The sequence below is a fragment of the Plectropomus leopardus genome, chromosome 6 (assembly GCF_026936395.1).
Source record: "Plectropomus leopardus strain MGB_pleo_1.0 chromosome 6, ASM2693639v1, whole genome shotgun sequence".
In the NCBI taxonomy this organism is placed as follows: Eukaryota; Metazoa; Chordata; class Actinopteri; order Perciformes; family Serranidae; genus Plectropomus; species Plectropomus leopardus.
Genome location: NC_142181.1, coordinates 12,095,782 through 12,118,572, shown reverse-complemented (window position 1 = coordinate 12,118,572; position 22,791 = coordinate 12,095,782). Strand labels below are relative to the sequence as shown.

At 40.8% G+C, this 22,791-nt stretch overlaps 1 protein-coding gene across 2 annotated transcripts in view; it reads right to left on the bottom strand.

Moving 5' to 3' along the window:
- Positions 1-4,327: 4,327 nt before the first annotated feature.
- The window catches only part of tiparp (TCDD-inducible poly(ADP-ribose) polymerase), a 51,453-nt gene continuing 32,989 nt past the window's right edge, over positions 4,328-22,791 (bottom strand). For both annotated transcript variants that reach the window (XM_088078776.1, XM_042486329.2), the window contains exons 3-7: positions 16,008-16,197; positions 15,371-15,558; positions 10,054-10,359; positions 8,184-8,441; positions 4,328-5,733 (exon numbers count right to left, since the gene is read on the bottom strand). In XM_088078776.1, the coding sequence (XP_087934902.1) occupies positions 5,544-5,733; positions 8,184-8,441; positions 10,054-10,359; positions 15,371-15,558; positions 16,008-16,197 (1,132 nt within the window). In that variant the 3' untranslated portion in view covers positions 4,328-5,543. The remainder of the gene's footprint in view (positions 5,734-8,183; positions 8,442-10,053; positions 10,360-15,370; positions 15,559-16,007; positions 16,198-22,791) is intronic.

Below are 22,791 nucleotides of genomic sequence, written 5' to 3'. Positions count from 1 at the left end.
CTGTGTGCATGCGTGTGAGAGAAGGGGAACGAGATATTGGGTTAATACGGACCAAAGCTCAGACATTTCCAGATACATGTGTCTGTGTGAGTGTGAGTCTAAAAAATAAACACATGTATGAGAGCTCCTGCGTGCGTGTCTGCATGCAGGCCGGCATATGTGAGTGACAGATATATTAGAGCAATATGAGAAAGCTTAAGCCGGAAGTATGGGGCTGCAGTATGAAGCCTGTGTGTATGTGTATGTGTGTGTGTGTGTGTGTGTGTGCGCGCAGAGTTTTGGCTGAGCAGACCAGAGCAGCAAAGCAGAGGTGAAGAGAGCAACGTTCAATACTACAGAAAAGAAAACATCATAGGCTTATTTAAAAATAAAAAAAAAACAAATAACCATCATTTTCTATGAAAAAAAGCACAAAATATGACACAGTGACATGCTCACCAGTTTAAAAATACTGAATGATTCACTTCTGCTAAAACTGTTTACAGTACGTAATTTGGATATCAGCTGTGTTGACCGGGAGGTCACTTCTGAATGCATCACCAGGTAACTGATTCTTATGTGCAGAAATAAGGTGTACAGCAGAACATTAAGAAATGCAATTTTCTGATGCTTTTCTTGGTAAAAACATTACCTATAAGAGGTGGAAAAAACCACAGAAAAGCTAGTTTTGCACACCCTCAATCAATGCAAAATGGCATGTTACAAATCAATGTTTAACCTGGTTCGGTGCCAGTTTTCTTGTACTGCATTAAGATGCCTTTCACAATCTATTTAACTCTGGTTTGGTTTCCTGGGGGAAAATGGCAATGAGCAACTTTCCAAGAGATTTTACGCAAATTGCAAGAAATCAGTAAAAGGTGACAAAGAAAATAAGGTTTAAAAAGTGGGGGAGAATTATTAGAAAATTATGAAAAAGTTTGATATAATTCTATATATATAACATTATGTTGCAAGAAAAAAAAGATTTATTTTTCTGCAATTTTTCAGGTCATTTTCTTTCTTTTTTTTAACTTCCTTTTTCCTGCTTATTTTCAGATGATTTTCATGTAACTTTTTTACTAATGAGCAGTTAGGAGAGAGATGTAAAATGTGACAAAGAAAATGACCTGAAAAGTAGGTTTAAAAAGAGGGGAAGAATTATTATAAAATTATGAAAAACTAGATACAGATGTACAGAAAATGTGTTCATAATAATGATATTACAATATTTAAAATTATGTTAAAGGAAAAAGAGTATGTTTTTTCCTGAACTTTTTTCAGGTCATTTTCTTGTTTGTTTTGGGTTTTTACTTTTCTTTTTTTTGTGCTTAGTTGCTCATTGTATTCTCCTATGTTTTTGAAAGAAGTAAAAAAACAGTTTGCTCAGGTTTTGAATGTTTAACTTTCTTTTCTCTCTACAAATCAAATCACATTTTACACACTTAATAATTTAAATCAGAGACTTTAATAGGCTTAATTCAAATTGATGTTTGTGTTTGTTTGTAGTGCACATTTGAAGTTAATATACAGTGAAATCCAAATAAATTATACATGCATCCAAAATGATTTTGTATCTGTTTTAGAAGTCTGGTCTCCATTCAGTCTTACTTCAAATGCTGCAACATAAGACGTTGAAACACACACACACACTGAAAAAATGGTCGCTATGGGACTGCATCAAACATCACACACAATAATCTTGACTCCTTTGAATAATTCAAAGTTCTGTCGCTGCTCTTATGAAGGCCATACTTCGCTCTCTGCATGCCTTTATCTTTCTCTCACACACACAGTCCCACTTTCTGCCACCTCATCTCTTCTCTGTCCCTCTTTTTTTTTTACATTTCATTTCACCTCCTCCCCATCCTGTCCTTGTCTCTCTCATCTCTCCTCTCCTCTCATCCCCTCCATCCTCCCTCCACATCTTCTCCTGCTCTTTTCCTCCTCTTCTAACCCTTGCCAGCAGGTCTACAAAGTAGTGCTTTTTGTGTGCCAGCAGCAATTCCTGGAGGGCAGTCAGGCAAACAAACCCAGCCAGTGCCCGCTGCATGACTCAGAGAGACAGAGACCAAGGGAGAGACAGAGAGAGGGAGAGACAGAGAGGGAGAGACAGAGAGACAGAGAGAGAAGGAAGGGGGTAGAATCATTAAGATGAGAGGGCAACAGGATTTTAAGCAGCTAAGAGCTGATGAGAGGGGGCAGGTTGGAAAAGGAGATTGAAAAAAAGAGTGGAAAGAGAACGAAAGGCTGTAAGAGAGATTAAGAGCGGGGAGCTAGGCATGAGAGAGAGACTGGGAGATAGAGAGAGATGGGGGCAAACAGAGGGCAACCTGCGCGATCTTGCATGCACACGAGAAGAGCAGACAGGCACGCAGCTTTGCGAGGAGGCACGAAGAGAGCAAAATAACTCCTCCTCCCTCTCTCTCTATCCCTCTCCATCTCCCCTCCCCTCACGTCCCCCTCTCCTCTGCCAAAAAGCAAAGCCCAGCACGGCAGCCTTACAGGACACGGTGACCCGAGGCCGAGCAGAGAGCGGGGCTGACGGAGCAACCAGAGGGAGGCAAAGGGGTGCACTTGCACAGAGAGGAAGGAAATGGGGGTGAAATGTTGCACAGAGAAATGTGCTGATGGATTAGAGTTCCAATGTAAGAATAATTTAAAGGTTAGATATAGGCTGTGAATCACTGTGATGCTATGTTTTGTTTAAATTGTTATTTTCTTTTCAAAATAATCTTTAAAAATATATAATTTGCTTTTTCATTTGGTTTCATCCATATGTTTTGTTCTGCCAGTATTAAATTATGCATCTGTTTGTTCTATTATTTTGTTGGTCTAAAAGTGGTCAAATTTAAACATATAGACTCATGGGCATAGGTTCATGTCAACATTTTAATTTTTTTTAATCTTAATCAATTGCATTTGGGTGAGTTTTTATGCACCAGATTGACCCTTTTCTGCATAAATTTCAATTTCAATGTCTTGAATAATGTAAAAGTAAAACTTCTTTGCTGCTTTAATTTTCATTATTTGGGAGATCAAATGCACATGCCATCTTGAAATCTACACCTATGCAAAGACTTTAATAATCCTGAAATACATTTAGAAAACAAACATCATGGGTACATTTAAAGGAATAGTTCAACAACAATTTGGATTATGAGCTGGAACTGTTTTTTGGGTTTTTTTCTGGGAGCACAAACCCCCCAAAAGACCACAAACACTATCATACACATTTTTTATTGCACAAATGAGATATACCATGTTACTTAGTGAGCTTTAGAGTTTCTGGTGGACAGATTTGTTACCTTTGGAGAGAGCCAGGCCTATTCCCCATCTTCTAAACTAATGCTGAACGGTTCCATTAATTCCCAAAATCACAAACAAAAGAACAAAGTAAATAAATAGTGTGGAGCTGACCTCATTGCTCACTATGATAGCTATGGTTAAACAATCTAAAACCAGAAATGTGAACAATCAAGATTGGGAAAAGGGAGGATAAAAGTATTAGGGATGAAAAGACAAAGAGATGAGGTCAAAGATACGACGTGAGGGAGACGTTTGAGAAATGAGAAGTGAATGAGCTGCAGAGGCGGAGGAGGGGGTAGCATGGGGTGTTGAGTTCTTCTGCTGTGCCCCATGTGTGCCGTCTCTAGGCTATAATAGACAGCTACCTCCGCCAGCCTCCCTCTGGACCGCATTAGCCATGGCGCTCAGATAATACACTGCTGGGGATGTGGCGGGGGGAAGGAGAGCCCGGGAGGTGGCAGCAGACAGGGGGAGGGCCGAGCATTGGAGAATTCTTTTCTGACTTTAATACCACCGGTCCAAGACAAGAACAAATAATCAGATGAACTCAAAACCGCTGACTGTGAAATATCACATTGTTCTTATTGAGACCAGCGGTGCAGCCGACAGCATAAGGCCGACAGTTAGAAGCAGAATTGACCCTCTGAACTTGTATTGGCCAAAAGTTATTTGAATTATTATTCCAGATTTTGGTACTTATTTGCTTTCTTGCCAATATTTAGATAAAAAGTTTAAAAAATGTTCTCACTAAACTTGAACCAAAGGAGTGCATTTCCCAAAATGTCAAGCTATTAGTTTCCTTTTTTTCAGAAACAATTCCAATAGCTGCTTTTATACATTTTCTAAAAAGTTTTAAAATGAATGAATGTTGCTGTGATCCAATAAAACATCATTAACAGATCATAATCTGAGAGCTTGTGGAGTGAACTGCTTGGTCTAATGTCTACCAGAATGGCTCAGAGGGAAGTTAACAAAAGAAAAACACCATTTCTAATAAATCACGAACGATAGAATTTGAATAAAGCACAGGTTCACCAGTTAGTCGTTTTTTTCTTTTAGATTCTTTATTTAATCAATGTTACATTAAACTAACATAAATAAATTTTTTTATGAACAAAAGGCACACAGTTCAAATATAAACAAAGATAACGTCTGTACAGTTTGTCTCAATAAAACATGTCTCCTGTCTCTGAGCGAGAGAGCGGTCCAAGAGAGATGAGTTTCAGGGGGGGCGGGTTTGTTGACGATACGCTACAGCGCTGCCGAGTATCAGCGTGAAACTGTACACTCTTCAGTCCCCTCATGAGGAACTAAAGTGGTTGGCGCAAAGGCAAAAACGCCAACCGGGCACAGCACTGGCTTCATGTGAAACCTCTGCCTGGAAGTTTTCTGTGGATGTCCGTGTGTTAAAGTCCCACTGAAACTCACGTCCGTTGTCTGTTTGAAGAGGCCACAAGATTCATTTTCACTAAATTAAAAGATTCAAACACGCAGCACATAGACTTGAAAAAAAAACGTAAGGGCCGGAGGCTGGGTAAACACTCACAATGATTTTTGTAAGAGAATGACGGGGGTCATTGTCGCCAAGGTTTCTCTATGGAAGCGTATGATTGATTGGTTGCTGCTTCCTCAGCATATTACGGCCTGTTGGTCATTCACAGTACTCGCAGGCTGCTAACTGTCTACTACAGCATTGTCCTGATGTGGAGTTCATGTACAGCCGTACGACTAAAATGATAAGAGGAATAGGTTTGTTTTTTTCCTGCGTCTGCTCCAGATCGATAAGGTATAAAATCCTGTTGTGATCATCACTAGGCTCCTGTTCTTACTATATAACCGAGTGTGGTACATGAGTCCAGTCAAGTCTATCGTGGCCGCAGCTGTTGTCAGTCGTCATCCACCTCTGAACACTGGATGAAACAGGTGTCGTCCTTTGCTAGTCCAGTTTTGTCCAGTTTAATCCGGTTCAGACCAGTCTGTTGTTCCTTAATGTCTGGTTGGATCCAGTTGACCGCAGATCTAAATCACTGAGTATTTGCAAACATGTTTTTAACATGTTTAGAGCAGCAGATGGGTGAAGTTTAGTCTGGCAACGCGGTTCCAATAGAGTTGGTTAAAGCCATAAAAAAGTACTTTAAATATTAATTGTTCCTTTTCATCTTAAGTGTCAAACTCCACCCAGCTGGCACCTTAACAGACTTAAGCAAACAGTGACAAAGTGTTCGCAAATACAGAAAGAACCAGGTCTGATCCAGGGCTTAGACGGCAACAGTGCCGGGTACCTCCTCGTAGTGAATGATAAAATAAGGGTAGCTCTGGTCATCGTTGAAGATGACATAGATCTGGGGGTCCACCCAGTTGTCCACACAGGAGTCATAAAGGTCACTGGAGGGGTCACGGAGGTTTATGGGTGGAGGTCGCCGCATGGAGGGATTTCCTACAGTAAACCTGTACAAATAGAACAGAGGACAGAAATAAGGTAAGTTTTGTGGTCAGGATTATATGAAGTTACACTGAGTGTAAACTAGTGTTGGGAATCAAAGAGGCCTCATAATATAATGTTATCAAGATAAATTAGTCACACATAATTATTACAGCAATTTTAAATGTTTTGCAATATGCTAAGTATTGCGATAACATTTAGTACCCTTTTTCAACTATTACATAGTCCCCAAAGAAAAACTTTGTCAACACCTTTTATCTATCTATAAAGTTTTAAAGATCAACTTAATCGCTTCTTCTACCTTCATTTTAATGCATGTGTGTCCCTTTCTACATTCTGTGTCCCCACTCTAAATTCTGAGGTTTTTGCGGGTCAGTGAATGCAGCACAGGCAAAACTCTCCAGCAGCAGTTTGTGCCTCGCGGGCTGGATAATTGATCTGTCGATCCATTCAGAGATGATCAGATCGATGGATGAGAAGAGCAGCTGCTTAAAAACTTTTTAACCCAGCAGAGAGAAATGTTAAGTTTCACTTTCAGTACAACTCACGTTTTACTCCATCTGTGCCGAGAGTGGAGCAATTAATAAATGAATACTCCAAATGAACGGTCCAGCTCCAAAAACAGAAAATGAATTTGTGGCTTCAGATGTTTTAATTGTGTTGGCCCACCACAAATACACGGGGGAAACGCATTTTCATTGCAGTAAAATGTATTTTGTTGACTGAAAAAGCAATTGATTTTATTAGCTACCAAATGTTTACTTGTATTTGTATAATTAATAATTTGTGTAATAAAAAAGGCATCCCTGTATCGATAAAATATTGCCACAGAATATATTGTGATACTATGCTGTATCAATTTTTTCCCCTACCCCAAGAATAAACTGGAAGTATTTGTATTGAATAAAAAATTCTCATTCAGTTCAGCAAGTCTGGAGTTACAGAAGAATAACTTAACATCTAAAAGAAGACTCTTATAAATTTAATGATTACAAGACTGCTGCTCCAGTGTGTGTTTTAGGGCACCTTAAATAATATAAGCATATGCTTTAAGTGCATGAAATGAAATGAATGTACTGTAAGTATATGAAATGAGCCAGCACATTGTAACTGGTTTGTTTTTCCTTTCTTAAATATTCATGTAAAACCTTAAAGAGCCGTAATCCATCAATCTCTGTTCCACCTCTGGGGTCATAAATAAAACATATTAACATTTTTAGCTACAGACAAAGTGGGCGGGTAAAGACGTTAAAGAGTCTGTGTGCCAGATTCAGTTTCAAACAGGAGAGTTAACCACACTCTACGGATAACTTTATTTTTTATTGGTCAATAACCCCAACCCAGGTCTGGGGGCAATTTCTCTGTCTGTGCTGTGGAGCACATTAAAGCCGGGTTTGGTGCTGAGGGAGAGAGAGGTGGTTATGTGTGGTGTGTTTCCAAACCACCATCCTCCGGGCGCACCGCAGACTGTCTGCAGCACCATAACAAAGATGGTGATGTATGATGGGTTCAGCCAAATCAGCTGTTTTACATGTGCAGCTCAAGACATGACACACATAGCATGACTGAATGATGGTTTATGAAAAACAGCCCTCCGGATTTAAATGATCCAAATTAATGCTGACGTGTTCTGTAAATCTATTATGAAACCACTAAGAGCGAGATCGTGATTGGGTCGGAAAGGGATGTTGTTTATGCAGACGTATGTGCCGCAGGAACGCACTGTCTTGTCTAATACACCTAACAAGGGACACTAAAACATGCAACCTCAGTAAAAAATAGATACATAGAGCATCAATTTAGCATTCTTCAAACTATGTCACTTCCAGCTAACACGTCAAACCAAAGCATGGAGTCCTCGCTACAATATGCCACTGAAACAAAGAAGAATTTAAAATCTTATGCCACCAATAATAAAAATATTTTAGGGTCAATATCAAAATTAAAAAAAAAACATAGGGTATGGTAGGGTTTAAATTTTTTTTTTTAAATGTGAAACAACATACATTTTTATATATATCATTTAAACAGAAGAAACTAGCCCTTTAATATCTGGTTGCTTTTTGGTTAGTGCTGATTATTTATATCAATGTGCAGGACTGCTTTAAGGCAATACTGGATTTACAGGATTTTGCATCTATGTCTTAAAGAAGGTTGATTTTTATTTAATTTGTGCATTATCCCAAAACCAGACAATCCCACCTAGTTATTTTAATCTATAACTGACTGTTTAAAAAATGTACTATATAAAAATATTTATATGTCAGTACTGCAATATATAAAATTACAAAATCGAAGGTAAAAAGAAAACCCAAAAACAAAACAATCACCAATCCCTCAAAAAGCATTTCTTGCAGTCCTTTTTTAGATGTTGCAACAGAGATATGAAAACTCAATTATCAAAGACACATTTTTCTCACTATTAACTTGTTAACTACAGCACCCACACACACACCTGCCAGTGAGGACTTTGGCCAGGAACATGCAGTGGACTCCTTTGGGCGAGCGCTTGGAGAAGTTGTGGGAGTAGACAGCCTTGCGGGCAAAGTAAGACCCCTGGCCAAACATTGTGGCGTGTTTGCCGCAGACTCGAGGGTCAAAGTTGTGCTTGCAGATGCCCTCAACCACGTCGGCCGAGGTGCCGTGGAAGAGGTGGCGCTCGCTCAGCAGCCGGTCCATCTCGGACATGCGCCGCGACATGTACTCCTTCTTCCTGTGGGAGTAGAGAGAGACAGAAGGTGAGCTTGGTTGATTTAAATGTTATTATTTTTTAATTTTATCCAGACAAAATCTAATCAAATAATAAACAAATTCTTAATTCTTCATGAGAAAAGGCTGATGCATCAAGACAGATCATCACTCGGGCGATGAATTAGTAAACAGGTGGGAGCGGTCCTGCTGCTTCTATTCAAAAGTTGCCGTCGCAGCCTTGTTCGCTCTAAACTGGGTAAGAACATTGAGCCTAATCCGTTTCTTGAGCAACACACACACATGCTCGCACGCACACACACACACACACATGCAGCCTGTTTGATGTGAGCGGATCAATCAGGCATGCGGCGGTGAAAGCAGTTTCAAGCCAGAGAGGCTGTGACCCGGGCATGACCTCCACTGACCCGACACAGCACGCATCCAAGCATGCACACATAGACACACGATTCAATTTCCTACTTCCAATTTTAGGATAAAGCTTGATATCAAAAAACCAGCCAATACACACACACACACACACACACACACACACACACATGCAAACAAGCAGTTATGGCTTCTCTATCATAACCCCCGATGTAGGAAGAGGAAACCAACTGACATTACATTCGGAGAGGAGGGGGTAATCACTGTTAGAGTCAGTGCCACACACGCATGCAAACACACACTCTGTCAGTCATTGTGAAACCGTGCGGTACCAGTCAGTGTGGGAGAGTTTAACTGTCACAGCTGATAGGACCAGCTCTGCTCTAACCACAGCGGTTAGCCCAGTGTGTCTGCGACAGGAACGCAATCATCACCAAACATCTCTACATCCGCCGTGTTCACACAACACAGCCAACTCGTTCTCACACAGTCGCACACAGCTGGTCCTATTTGCCCTATTTTCTTTTTTTTCCCTTCCTTCTTCTCACTTTGTTTCTAATTCACCCTGTGTTTGTTGTTAAGACATGTTTTTATTCATGTGTCAGTCTGCACGTAAATATGCAGCTGTGCAGAAATCTGGAGAAAAAGCTTAACAATACATTTTTGTGCCACAACAGCAAAATACATGAAGCTAGGACAAAAGAGGACCCAAATAACAGAAACCACACAGCGCTAATATTTTGGTACAACTTTAACAACACTTTAGGATCATAATATCCTATAAATATAAATGTGAAAAACACATCACTGTGCTGGTAACCTAAATACTATCTTAGCTTTCTAATTGTGATCAAATGTCCATACTATTAAAACAAATAACTATCAAAACAGACTAAATCCACCACTTAAAATCATAGCAGTCGCATGAAGTAGCAGCTGGTTGTTAACAGCATTTCATCAGAGTTACATTCGATAAAACAACCACAAATGCGTCAGTATGTCAAAGCTGCACCACGCAGCATGTTAAGGAAGAAATAAGTGCAAACAATATGCGACAGTGAACTTTCTGACCCTGACATCAATGTTTGCTCAGTTTGTTTGTTTTTAAACATGGTGTCACGGTAACGGGTTATGATTACTGGAAATGAATCATGATTCTGAAGTCAGATTAACAAATTTAATCTCCAACAACAAGGAAGTGCTTTAAATAGAAGTCTCATGTAAAATGCTTTGGCGTCTTTTCTCACCTCTTGTACTTTTCCCAGAGAAAGGGGTTCTGAACACGCATGATCTTAAGGATCCTGAACTTGGTCTCCGATACCGTCTTGTGGAAAAGGCTGTACACCGTCCTGTAGCTGCGGTCTTCACGTGACACCGGCACCTGCAAGAAGTCCTGGCTCATCGTCATGGGCAACCACGTTTCTGGAAAAAGGCTGGGTGGGTTGGTGTTGGTTGGCGAGAGGGGATGTGACACAGAGAGGTCCATGGACGAGGAGGACGAGGAGGAGGAGGAGGAACAGGGGAGGGGAGAAGAAGAGAGGCCGCCCAAAGTCCTAGAGAGAAAGAGAAATAGAAAAAGCGTTAGATATTTACTTAGAAAAAATTGTGAATCACAAGTATAATTTATATCATATAGATTTAGAAACTTAAATTTTTTGTAGCTTCTTTCTTCAGTTTTAGATTTAGATTTAGATTGCCACAGTTCAAGTGCATGTACACACAAATATAGTACATATATAAAAATACGCAGTGTGCATACACTGTTCCTTACAGCTCTATTTTTGAACTTCTTTTACCAAAATGTGGTAACGTTTTATTTTTATGGGTCCCACTGTTTCCTTTAATTTCCTCGTAAGGAAATGAGATGTAATTGTGAATTCAAAGGACGCTTGCTAGAAAACTCTGTAATATAGTACCTATTATGGGGAGCTGGGGACTAACAGTTGTTGAGTACAATGAGACTACAGAATAAATCAGTATTATATCAAAATTGTGATATGAGACTAGACATCTTCTAAGATTTTGGATATCATAAGGGTGTGCCCTTTCCTGATTTTTAAGCCAGCAAGTGGTGTAATTTTCAGAGTTTACCAAACTGTTCTAGTTGTTCTGGTATTTGCCACTTTGTCACTTTGTCTTAACCAATGATAATTAATCAAAAATCTCATTGTGTAAACATTATGTAAGAGCACCAACAGCCAACCCCATAATGTCGATATTGAGGTATTTGGTCAAAAATATTGTGATTTTTGATTTTCTCACCAAGCCCAGGAGTACAATTTAATTAGTTTTCAATTACTTGCTAAAATAAAATACTGAAAGGATGGCCTTACATGCCTTTTAATTTTAATACTTAATATACAATGTTTTTCAGCATAGTTCAATAAATAAAAAATGCCACATAATGTGTAGAAGGTTTCAGATGATGATCAGTGACGGCTGATGCTGCTTCCAGTGACTGGTGATAGACCCATAAAATCCTGACCAGAGCATCCTTGTAATATAGCAATAATATTTCTTCAAGTTTAAATAGAGCATTGATTTGCAGCAGCCGATTTTCAGAGGAAATTCGACTGGAAATTAACAACCTCCTGTAAACTCAACACAACTAACAGATAACTGTATTAGAAAATTGTATTAATTGTCAATGCCAGTTTAATTTATTTAGTACATTTCATTACACGTAAACTCAGACTTTGTACTTTGTCCCAGTGATTAGTACCAAATTACATAGATATTTCAAGGAAACCTTTAAGTAATGTAGCCATAAAATCAGGTACTAAATGCAATGCATTTATTTTTGTTCCCCATAATGAACATTTTTATTTCCTTATTCCTCATTGTATTTTTCAGCTGCCGTAGCACTGAGCTTAAAATAATATCAATAGGGATAATTTCCTAAAGCATAAATAAACACTAAATGAAACCCGTGGCAGTTAATTGTCTACTAAATACATAAAAATAGAAAATACAGATTTTTGTATTTTATAACCAACTTCCTTTGTATAGGCCTTCTGATACAACACAACATGCTTTAGCCAGCGCTTCAACATTTTCAACAATAATACTTTTTATATCAGACTACAGAGTTAACTTTGATAAAGACATGATTATCGTTGAAATGTTTTGTGCTGCACCTCCTACTATGAACTAATCAACCACAAGCTGTACGTCGCAGTCTGCTACCTATCCCCGTCCTTCCCACAGCTTTATTCCCATGTGTTTCCAGTAAAAGCCGCATCCTCACGTAAAACAAAACCTCTGTGATGAAGCGACACGTCTTTGCTTCCAAAATCATATTCCACCAACTGTCAACAATGACATCACTGCGCTGCTGAGTGGAGCAGCTCCACAGCAGCCGTCAGCCGTCACCGACCAAACAAAACAGCAGGACCGCGCGAAAATGAAACCCAGACGCCAAACAAGACAACAGGGAGGCAGAGCGAGGGAGAGATGGGAATGAGAACAAGAGCGAAAGGGGGAGAATGAAAAAAGTCAATTGCAGAGCTGTCATGAAAGTGACAAAAAAGCTATTGTGTCTGGCATTTGAGTCAATAACAGTGGTTTGGCTGTCAAGTTATCACTCTCTAAGTGTAAATGCCCTATCAGCCATAAGAGAGTATGCATGTGTGTGTGTGTGCGTCGTCAAGAGACTGTCATCAGTGTGACTCGGAGTCAGTGAGACAGTTTTCTCTCTTTTCTCCCTCTCTCTCTCCCTCTCTTATCTTGTCTGTCCGGTCTCGATCTCTCCGCAATCGATGTCTCTATTCCCTCATGTGCTTTGAAGAGATCACAGCACAGCACTGCTGCAGAAAACAAGTGTGAAATGAAAAGGGACAGATAACAAGAGAGTGATGGAGTTGAGGAGAGAAAAGAGTGAAAAGGAGAAAGATTAGGACAGATAACGGGGGAGGGAGGAGACGGCTGAAAATAACATCATCGGGAGTGAGAGATGACAGGAGGAGAGGGGAGAGAGGTGGGGGGGCAACGGAGACTGCCAACCAAGCTAATGACCTCAACCTCTAAGCCTAGCACAGATTGTTCCTGATACACGCACACATTTGGGAGAACACGACACTGATTTGTATTTATTTTCCCGTGGTAAAAAAAATAAATTTAACCAAAAAAAACAAGTGCTAACTCAATGATTTGAACAATTTGCATGCTTTTTTTCCCCATAATACAACTGTCTGATCTGATTTTTGTCCCCATAAAGTGATTAACTGAAACACACACACAATAAACACATGAAAGTCCCAGGAACAAATCCCTCGATCCAAATTCCAGCTCCCCGCAGTCACATTTCACACTCCTTCACTCACCAGCTCGACTCTGCTGCGCGACCAGTCTGGAAACCATTTAGACCTCTCTCACTTCCTCTCTATCTCACTAGCTGTCTCTTTCTCCCTTCATTCCTTCTCTGTCTCCCGCTTCCTCCATCTAATTTTCTCCCTCTTTCCTTCTGCTCTCCATTTTGTCTCCTTTCGACTGTCAAGGCCCCTGCAGGAACAGCTCGTACTAGTTCGCTCTGTGCGGGACACTGGCAAGACACGGCTACAGCAGCCTGCTCGGCAAAGGAAGTGAAAGATTCTGCAAATGGGGTGAGATGACTCCACTTGTTTCCAATCTGGCGTCACTTGTTTCACCGTGGCGAGTGCGGCAAGGCAGATCACTTCACCGCTATAAAGAGAAAATGGCAGCTGAGAGATGAAAATTCCTGAAATCCGCTTATTTCCTCGAGAAAAAAAGTGAACAGATCTCCTTTTCTCACTGAGACAAATAGATTTAAGACAAACTGACGATACTTTCACCCTTTGCTCTCTGCGAACCTCCAGTCTCTTCTGTTCTTGTTTGCCTCGTCATCTAACTTTTTGTCTGTCCGGTCTCCAAAAATCAAGAGTTAATCTGGGTTTTTGAGTTCAGCTCAGGCCACCAGTGTGTGAGTACTAGAATCAATAAAAGGTGAATGTTGCACTCAGGGGCTTTTGAGTATTCAGCACCGAGTGCGACATTAGCATTGTGTACCGACCTCTGTGTGCCTGTCTGTCTCCAAACACCGACTCAGGACGCTCCCAAAACACAGAGAGCCACAGGGAGACAATGTATCACATACTGAAGAGCCACCTTTGTGTGTGTGTGTGTGTGTGTGTGTGTGTGTGTGTGTGTGTGTGTGTGTGTGTGTGTGTTTGTTATGGTGCACGTGTTGCCAGGAACTTTATGTAAAAAATCTTGGACTTTGTTGTTATACTCAATGTGGCCTCATATCCAAATCACGCAGTGTTCTCTAACAAGGTTGAGATCTGAGTGCTTAACGATTGGCGAGGCGAGACAAAGAGAGACTATCAATCAAGTGAGTGACCTCTGCCTCTCGACTGAGGACCGACTGTTCCTTACACTTCGCCTTGCTACTGTTTAACAGCTACTCTAAACCCTGATGCTTATCAGAGTGTTATCCTTCAGAGAGGTTAATAGGCTTCTTGGATACAATGCTTTTTTGGCATCCAAATGCATCCATATCGATATCACTGGGGATGTTTGAAAATTAGCTTGGTGGTCCGCTTGTCCTTCAATTGACACAAGATTCTACAGCCCTGCATCCTGCATCACAATAATAATGGTAGCTTGATGATGTTTAGCAGGTATAATGTTTACCATGTTCACCATCTAATATCGATTTTCCACCAAAGTTAGTGCATGTGCAAACTGTAAAACCTGCTAAAAAAGGTTAAAGGCTCCTTTCTCATTGCCAGTAGACTACAGCCATGTACAAGGCTCCGCAGCAGACGAGCATACCTTTCTGTTTTTACTGGTATGTTACATTTGTCATCAAAGATGGACCAGAAAACACATTAATAAACGGTGAAAAGCAGCATGGAGGCCAGCGAAAATGTTACAATGGTTACTGCTTTTTTATTTATCTTACTTATTCAGTCTGTCTTTCAAACTCAGTGCAGAGATGGAAGGTATTTTGTGGTGGTGCGTTATTGCAGCTCACCAATACAGGGACAAGAATTAGAGTGTTCACCCAGTTTTTCTATTTCCATCACTGCCGATTGGAGCTGTAGCCGATAAAAACCTGTGACAACTGCAGAATAATTTGATACTGGTGCAAATGGTGCTTGTAACCTTTCCCATTAAATTCAAAAGCAAGATGTTAACGGGTGTTGGTTTTTTAGTGCAATGGAAAGGGGACTTTAGTGTAGCATGTTAGCATGCTAATATTTTCTAATCAGCACAACACGGTGCAGCTGAGGATGATGGGAATGTCATTAGTTCAGCCGGTGTCTGGTCATAAGCCAAGGTGTTTGACAAATTCAAATTTTGACCTACATCAAACCTGATGGAGATACTAATTTTTATACAAATTGTCATTGCAAGCCATCCTGCAGTTGACCAACAGTGGACCGTACAGCAGGCCAACTTTGCCATCCTTACAGCAGTGCCAGCAGGGCTAAAAAACAACTCTGGATTGGTAATATCTGGGCCAGATCTTTATATTTCCTTACTTCTTTTGTTCAAGATCAGAGGGGAGACTGAAATCAAGTGTTTACTGTTTTTACTTACTGTAAGTGGGGTGTAAGCATCACCGAGGACATGAACATGGGTCGCTTTTTGATCTGACGCCTGAACCCGAAGACGGCGTTCTGCTGGAAGCCCTCCCTGATGTTGAGGATATACTGGTTCTGGAGCGTAATGAATCGCACCTCCTTAAGACCCCTCGAACTTGCCTCCTCTATGAGCTTCACCACCGGCTGTGAAGGAGAAGAGGTGGACGAGAAAGCAGGAAAGTAGAAAAGGGATAAGTTTACAATCAGTTGTTTACAATTTCATGCAGTTGACTTTTCTGCATTTTCATTCATCGGTGGAAGGAGGAAGGGAGATTTTGGAGAGGAAAATGTCAGTGAAGTGTGGTGCAATGTTCAGATAACAAAAAGTCGAGCTGATAACGAGTATCACCATGAGACACAAAATCGCACTCATGTACGGTTAGGAAACAGTCTCTACAGATCTGCTGAAATAAATTGCCACTGGCTGGGGACAGCTGTGTCACACGGGATGTTTAGGTGTGTGTGTGTGTGTCTAAATCGATCCCATCACAGCGGCTAGACAATTGATTGTTGTGGGCAAAGTTAATGCATCTGGCCTCATGTTCACAGAGGCGTGCACGCAAACAAACACACACATAAATGCAATGGCTCACCTCAGAGTATTCCCTCCAGCCAAAGTTATCTCTGCAGTAGTACTTCCACACTGTGTGGCAGCTGGGGGTGGGGTTTGGGTTTGTTGTGGGCGTGGGTGAAGGGCTAGCTGGAGTGGTCAGTCGTCGGACGCGGTCAAATTCCAGGTCACACACTCGCATTGCACCAAAGTCTAGGGAAAATACTCGACCCCTGCAACACACACACACATAAAAAATCAATTAAAATAAAAAACTGCTGGCATCAGTGGGAAAAAACACAGTGTACATTCACAAAATCGGTTTACATGTGGCTCTGGCACGGTGACCTTGTTGTGTGCCCTGGAGCAAGACGACCAAACCTCTAATTGCTCACTCAGTTTGAGTCACACAGGATGACAGCATTCACTACGTGACTTACACATCACATGTAAACATGCAGAGAATAGAAAGAAACAAGATGTTCTACACATGATCAAAACATTATATATACACACTGAAAACATGTCACTGAAATGATTCACATGTTAATCTTATTTTAATAACAGTGCTTCAAAAACTTAAAAAGACCAGAACCTTGGAAAATCTGTCAAGCTTTAAACCAGAATGATGTAAGCAAAACTGCCAAGGAATAATAAAACTGCTTCTGCAATTTGATTATTTAGCATGATGGTTATAGGTCAAAATTTGTTTTCTTTCTTGCTGAAAGTTAGATTAAAAGGTTAATGGGCTATTACTATTATGTCTGTCAACTTAGTGTAAATATAAAGCTACCACCAACAGTGTGTTAGCTTAGCTGGCTATCTTAGCTTATAATGTGTTAATAGGCGCACCTCAGAGTTCATGATAGGGTTCTTTTGTTTTTTTTGGACAGATCAAGGCAAGCTGTTTCCCACTGCTCCCAGTCTTTATGTTGAGCTAAGCTAACATGCTACTGGCTTTAGCTTCATATTTAGCATACAGACATGAGTGTTATGGCTCCTCTCATTTAACTCTGCAACAAAGTGAATGAGTACATTCCCAGAAATGTCGAGCTACTCCTGAAAAGCTTTGTCTCTCATTTTTGAGAAATTGACATTTGTCTTTGTCTTTGGTCAGTTGAAGCTACAGAGTGCTCCAGGGATCGCCCTGGTTCCCTTGTCAAAAAGTGAATGTTGATGATACTCACATGTTTTGTTCGGCAAGATAATCTTCACAAACTAACATCTTTTAGTATTTTTGAAGCCTAAATATAATCACCAGAAGGAAAAAGCTAACTTTAGGCTATAAACGAACTACTCTACAGTCACATAACGTCTTCACCACAACAAGGCTTTGAAGCTGAGTTAGGCGTGATGACAATCTGTAGTCTAATTTAGCTACTTTTTAGCAACCACCTTTTTAAGACACTTATAGTCTCCAAATTTAACCAGCAGGGTATTTACTGATGAATTTTCTGTTGTAGAACAAAACGATCAAAGCTCATGTTAACCACAGACCTTATATAAGGCTTTCAACCAAAAACTGATGAATTCGAGATGAGGGAACCAGGAGTGAAAAAATACTAATTTAATTAATTTAACAATAATTTTGTGAAATTCTAAAGTGTAAGCATCTGCTAAGTAAATAAATGTGTAATATTACCATGTGTACTACCTCCCTTAACCCCTCTCTGTCTCGACAAGCGTGGTTCAAACCCCCATTATGTGTGTGTCTCTCTGTGTGTGCATCAGTCTCTCTACATTAGTCCTCCATAGGGCCTCTGGCAAATCGTTTCTGGGTCAGACATACCACTCACATAAATGTGGGCATCACAGACTGGCACGCTATGGACAGCAGCCAGACAGAGGGCAGACACACACACACACACACACACACACACACATATGCATGTACACCACATAGACACAGAGACACACGAAAACGTTGCAAAACATGCACACAGCCTGACAGTGTTAATGGGCTCATTGATTTTTGCTAATTGAATGCAATGTCAAAGGTTAGACATCGGTGAGTGTGCGTCTGTCTGGAAACGTGTGTGTGTGTGTGTGTGTGTGTGTGTGTGTGTGTGTGTGTGTGTTAAGCAGGGGTTGTGTTTTGGTAATGTGTTTGTCTCTCAGGTTTGTTCTGAATAAAGCACATGAATAACAGTCTTTACATGTTTCCTATCTAAAACAAAGAGAAGCTGAGTGTACGAGTTATTAGTTTAACAACCAGAAGAAGTGCAACCTCATTTTATAACAGGCACACTGTAAATAAATACTCAGATTTGTCTACTGTAAGCACAATTACTGGTCATTGGGGTTACAGACACACACACAAACACACACACTGGTTTCATTCAGGAAGGCGATCATGAGAGGTGCTGAGTCATTTTCCCAAAACACGCATGCACCCTGATACAAATACTAATTATAAACACCATATTTACAGTCGTTGTTTCTGTTAAGTCACACTGTGACTGTGTCTCTATAAGAGGAAGTGAAATAGGAATTCATTCACTGAGCACGTGCAGAAACAAAACAGCAACTGAGGAGTGAGTCACTGATTATCAGATTGCCGGATTACCAGAAAGACCAGGCAGATGTCCACAAGTTGTTGTTTTCTGAGCTGCATTCAAGCATTCAAGTAATTTAAAAGCGGAGTTTTGGTTTCGTGCAAGAGAAAATTAAATTTGAATATCAAAGGCAGAGCCGGAACTGAGAAACAGAAGAGAAAGGATGACGGAAATACAAGAAAAGACAGGGATACAGAAGGACGTGAAAGGCAAGAAACTGAAAATGTAGCCGACACAAATTAACTGTGAAAACAGTACATCCTTTACTTCAACCTCTGGTCAACCTGCTCTCTCTGGCTCACTTTGTTTTCTTAATTTTTGCTTAATTTGTTCTGTAATCTCTTCACTCTGTTCCCTGTTTCACTGCTTCTTTCTGTCTCAACACATCTCTGTTCTCAGTACTTTGTGCCTGAAAAAGACAGAAGCACCTGCATGAACTTCTGTCGCTCTTTCACTGTGTCTCAGTACAGAACAGTTTCTCCCTGTAACACCGTGTTATAATGACAGGAGCTTCTGTACGTGAGTGACTTATGACTCACACACACACTTTTTCAGGGTTGCAATTCGTGGAAGTTCAGTGAACTTAATTATTTAATAATAAATAAGGTCAGTCATCGATTTTCAAAGCATTTCACAAAGTCCCTTTCCCCTCCCTCGCCCCCAGACTAGTTTGTGCTGTTCTAAAAATAAAATTCCACCGGTTAAATTAAGTGCACTGAGATTCGGTGCTTTCAAAGTGGAGGCCAGTGAAAAGTTGGAAAGAGACGTGAGGCACGCCCCCTTTGGCAAGGTCGACACTTTCAAGACCACGCTTGAAATGCTGGGCTGCTCCAAGTTTGTGCAAAGGTGCACACACGAAAGTCAACTGAAAATGCAAAAACCCAGGGAAGGGTGTTTGTATGCTAAAGGTAAAAGAAGGATGCCCTTGTGAGAAAAGCACGTGGTGCCTAAAATGCACCAAACCCGCTCTGTTCTTGTAGCAGGGCAGCTTCCAGGTGTGAATGTGTGGATCGGTGCTGAATGTGGAAGCAGGGTGTTGCTGGAGAAAAAGAAAAAAGCGTGTTCAGCAAAAACATTTCCCTGGATAAATAAAGGTTAAGAAAACTCACTGCACTGTCAAAATGGCTGTTAATCCCCCACACTGCCTTTAGCACATACATACACCTTCAAACTTTCTCACGGCTGCACACACAAGGACCCGCATACCAGCATCAGTCATGCTATTGTGAACGTCACAGGCTAGGCAAAAAAAAAATAACATGAGCGCACACACACACGCACATTCTTTCGACAGATTCGTGTACACACGCGCAAACTTCATCCAGTCACGCCTTGATAAGTCAGTCAGTCAACCAAATCTGCTGACGAAGGCTTCTTTCACGCACACACTACCTTGATGTCATGGTGTTATTTCCTCATGTCAGAGCTATTCACTTTGCGGTTATCTATTCAAATCTAATTCATTTGATTTTGTTTTTTATTTGCTCTTAGGACTGTGAACAACACTAAGTCAACCGCACACAGAGGACGGAGAAAAAATGTACACCGTCGCCTCCTGCATGTCCTGGACTGTTCCTGTAAGAGTGCGTCCTCCCCTCAGGCACATCATTAAGCTCACAGTTCAGGGCGTCCTCTCGCTCGGTCCTTTAACCCTCTTTTTGAAATTTACAAGGTACAAAATGTAAAAGAAACAGGGTTAGGATGGGAAGATAACTGAGTTTGACATTAAAAATCACACTTGGTGACACTTGAAAAAGAGAAGAGGGTGCTGTTTTAGCGAGGAGGCAAAGCACACACACATTTCCACATCTCTTACACCTCTTTAGGCCCTCGAGGGACAACTGAGGAATGAAAAAGAGATAGAAGACCAAGAAAAGGGAGTAAAAGAGGGGTGAGACACGGAAATGTGCAGAATGAAAGATCCAGTGAGGAAAAAGGAGGAAGAGGAGGAAATAAAAGATGGAAGGATGAAGGCAGACTCTGAGTAATAGGAGGCAGAGCAACCCAGACCTCACCCGACTGATTCATGACATGGGCTGTCTGACACGTTAAAGCCACACACACACACACACACTAGTGGACACATTCAGTCTGATTATCTTGACACTGCCTCTTTTCACACACGCAAGCTCTCCTAGACACTACCATCCTTGATTTTCTTTGATTCGTGACACAATGAGTTGGCATGGAATCCCCCGCGATATAAACACACACACACACACACACACACACACACACACACACACACACACACACACACACACACACACACACACACACACACACTCACTCACACATATGCGCCATGGTGTCAGGTCGATCTGCCCTTGGTGCTCGGTGACTCTTTATGTCAGTTAATGACAAGCAAGGCTTTTATCACCTGGCTGACAAAAGAGGCTCTCTCAATTGCTCTCTCTCTCTCACACACACACACACACACACACACACACATATCAAAAATGTGCACATTGTCGTGGTTGTGAAAAAATCAGAAAGATGTTTTTTTAATTAGTGCAATTACATGAGATTTGGATCATAATTTCTTTTCTTGTAAATAACAAATGTAAAAGGGTGCAAATAAACCAGAAGAGAATAAAGGCGTGGATTTTAGATTTCTTCTCTTCCACACATGTACGTATATGGAAAATGTGTGTGATGCCATGGTTGTGCAAAAATCAGAAAGACGTTCTTTAAGTCCCCCTTACAAAGATATTACACAGAATTGGCACAATTTTGGGAGTTTTTGTTCAGAATTTGTTTTCTTGTACTAATGTCATGTAATACTCAAATTAACCAAGATGGAACAAAAGCACATATTTCATATTTCTCTCTCTCACTTCCTCTCTCTCACACTTACACACACACACTACAGCACAGTATAAATCTGCTAACAAGCAAGTGTACAACCCAAGATTATCACAGTATAACTTTTAGAAGCGATGACTGTGACATTCCTTCTTACTGCTGAGTTCATGAGTAAAGCGGATTAGCCAGACTTCCATTCCTGCTTATCATATGGATGGGATTAACCTGTGCTATGGATCATACACACATGGGAACTGCTCAGCGCAGAACACACACTCGCTTACGCCACACTAGGGCCATACAGGACATAATCAGATGCAGACACACCAAAATGCTTGTACGTTTTCTTTTCTGTCCACTCCTTCTCTTCCTCACACACATGGCAGATGGCAAAACAGGCCTGTGTTGCCATACCGACAGTAGAGCTTGTTAAGTCATCTGCTGCTCTTTAGATCACTAACGATGTTATCATTTGGCTGTGGTAACCACGGTGATGCATTCGCCCGGTGTGCGTGTGTGTGTGCTTGCGTGCATGAAAAGACAGGCTAAAAGAGAAGTATCAAAAGAGCTCTTGCACACACCCAGTACAACACAAAGCTTCGGGTAAATGACTGAAGTGAGCGCTGAGTAACCAAAACAGTGTGAACACTAAGCAGTTAACTGACTTTCCTGTTTGCCTCGCATCATCTGATCAACTCTTAAGAGCCCCAGACCAATCTTGAGTTTACCCAGCATCAACATAACCACCAAAACAGATCATTTATACATCCACCCGAGGCAACACAAGCTCCTGTTTTAAATCCTAACCTGTGGTGTGAATAAACACTGGATTAGAAGAGGACAAACTCTTTAAAAAAACGAACCGTTTTTCAAACCAGGATTTAGCCTGTGTTTTCTTACTGCGGATGAATGCCTAAACACATTTACAAACTTACAAACATGGGAGTGTTGTTTGTCAGAGAACTCATGTGTGTTAGGGACCGAAAAGGTTTTACGTCATGTCAAATGTTTTGCATTAGGTTCTCACTCTACCGTTCTCAAACAGTCAAACCTGTTTTTAGGGTCAGGGTAAGAAAAACTTCAAAAACACATTCTTGAGGGCTTTATGCCTTGGGTGCTTGAAAAAAAAATGTAGAAATGCACTCAACAAGCAGCAACAGGGAGGGTTATGAGAAAGAATAGCAATATAGGAATGTATTTGACAGTTACAGACCTCACAGGTGACATTTAAAATGTGTTGACAGTGCCAGGAATGGTATAATTAAGTGAAAGCAAGTTTGGATTCAGTGATTATCTAGCTCGTTACAAAGTGTGTCAAGAGACCTGAAAACCTAATTCAGTGGATATGTCACCATCAGACTCGACTTATCAAACATCACGTGGAAAATCACACAGACAACTCTAATATGTGCTAAACAAACCAGGAGCAAACACAGACTGTTACGTCAAGTGCGAATTACAAAATAA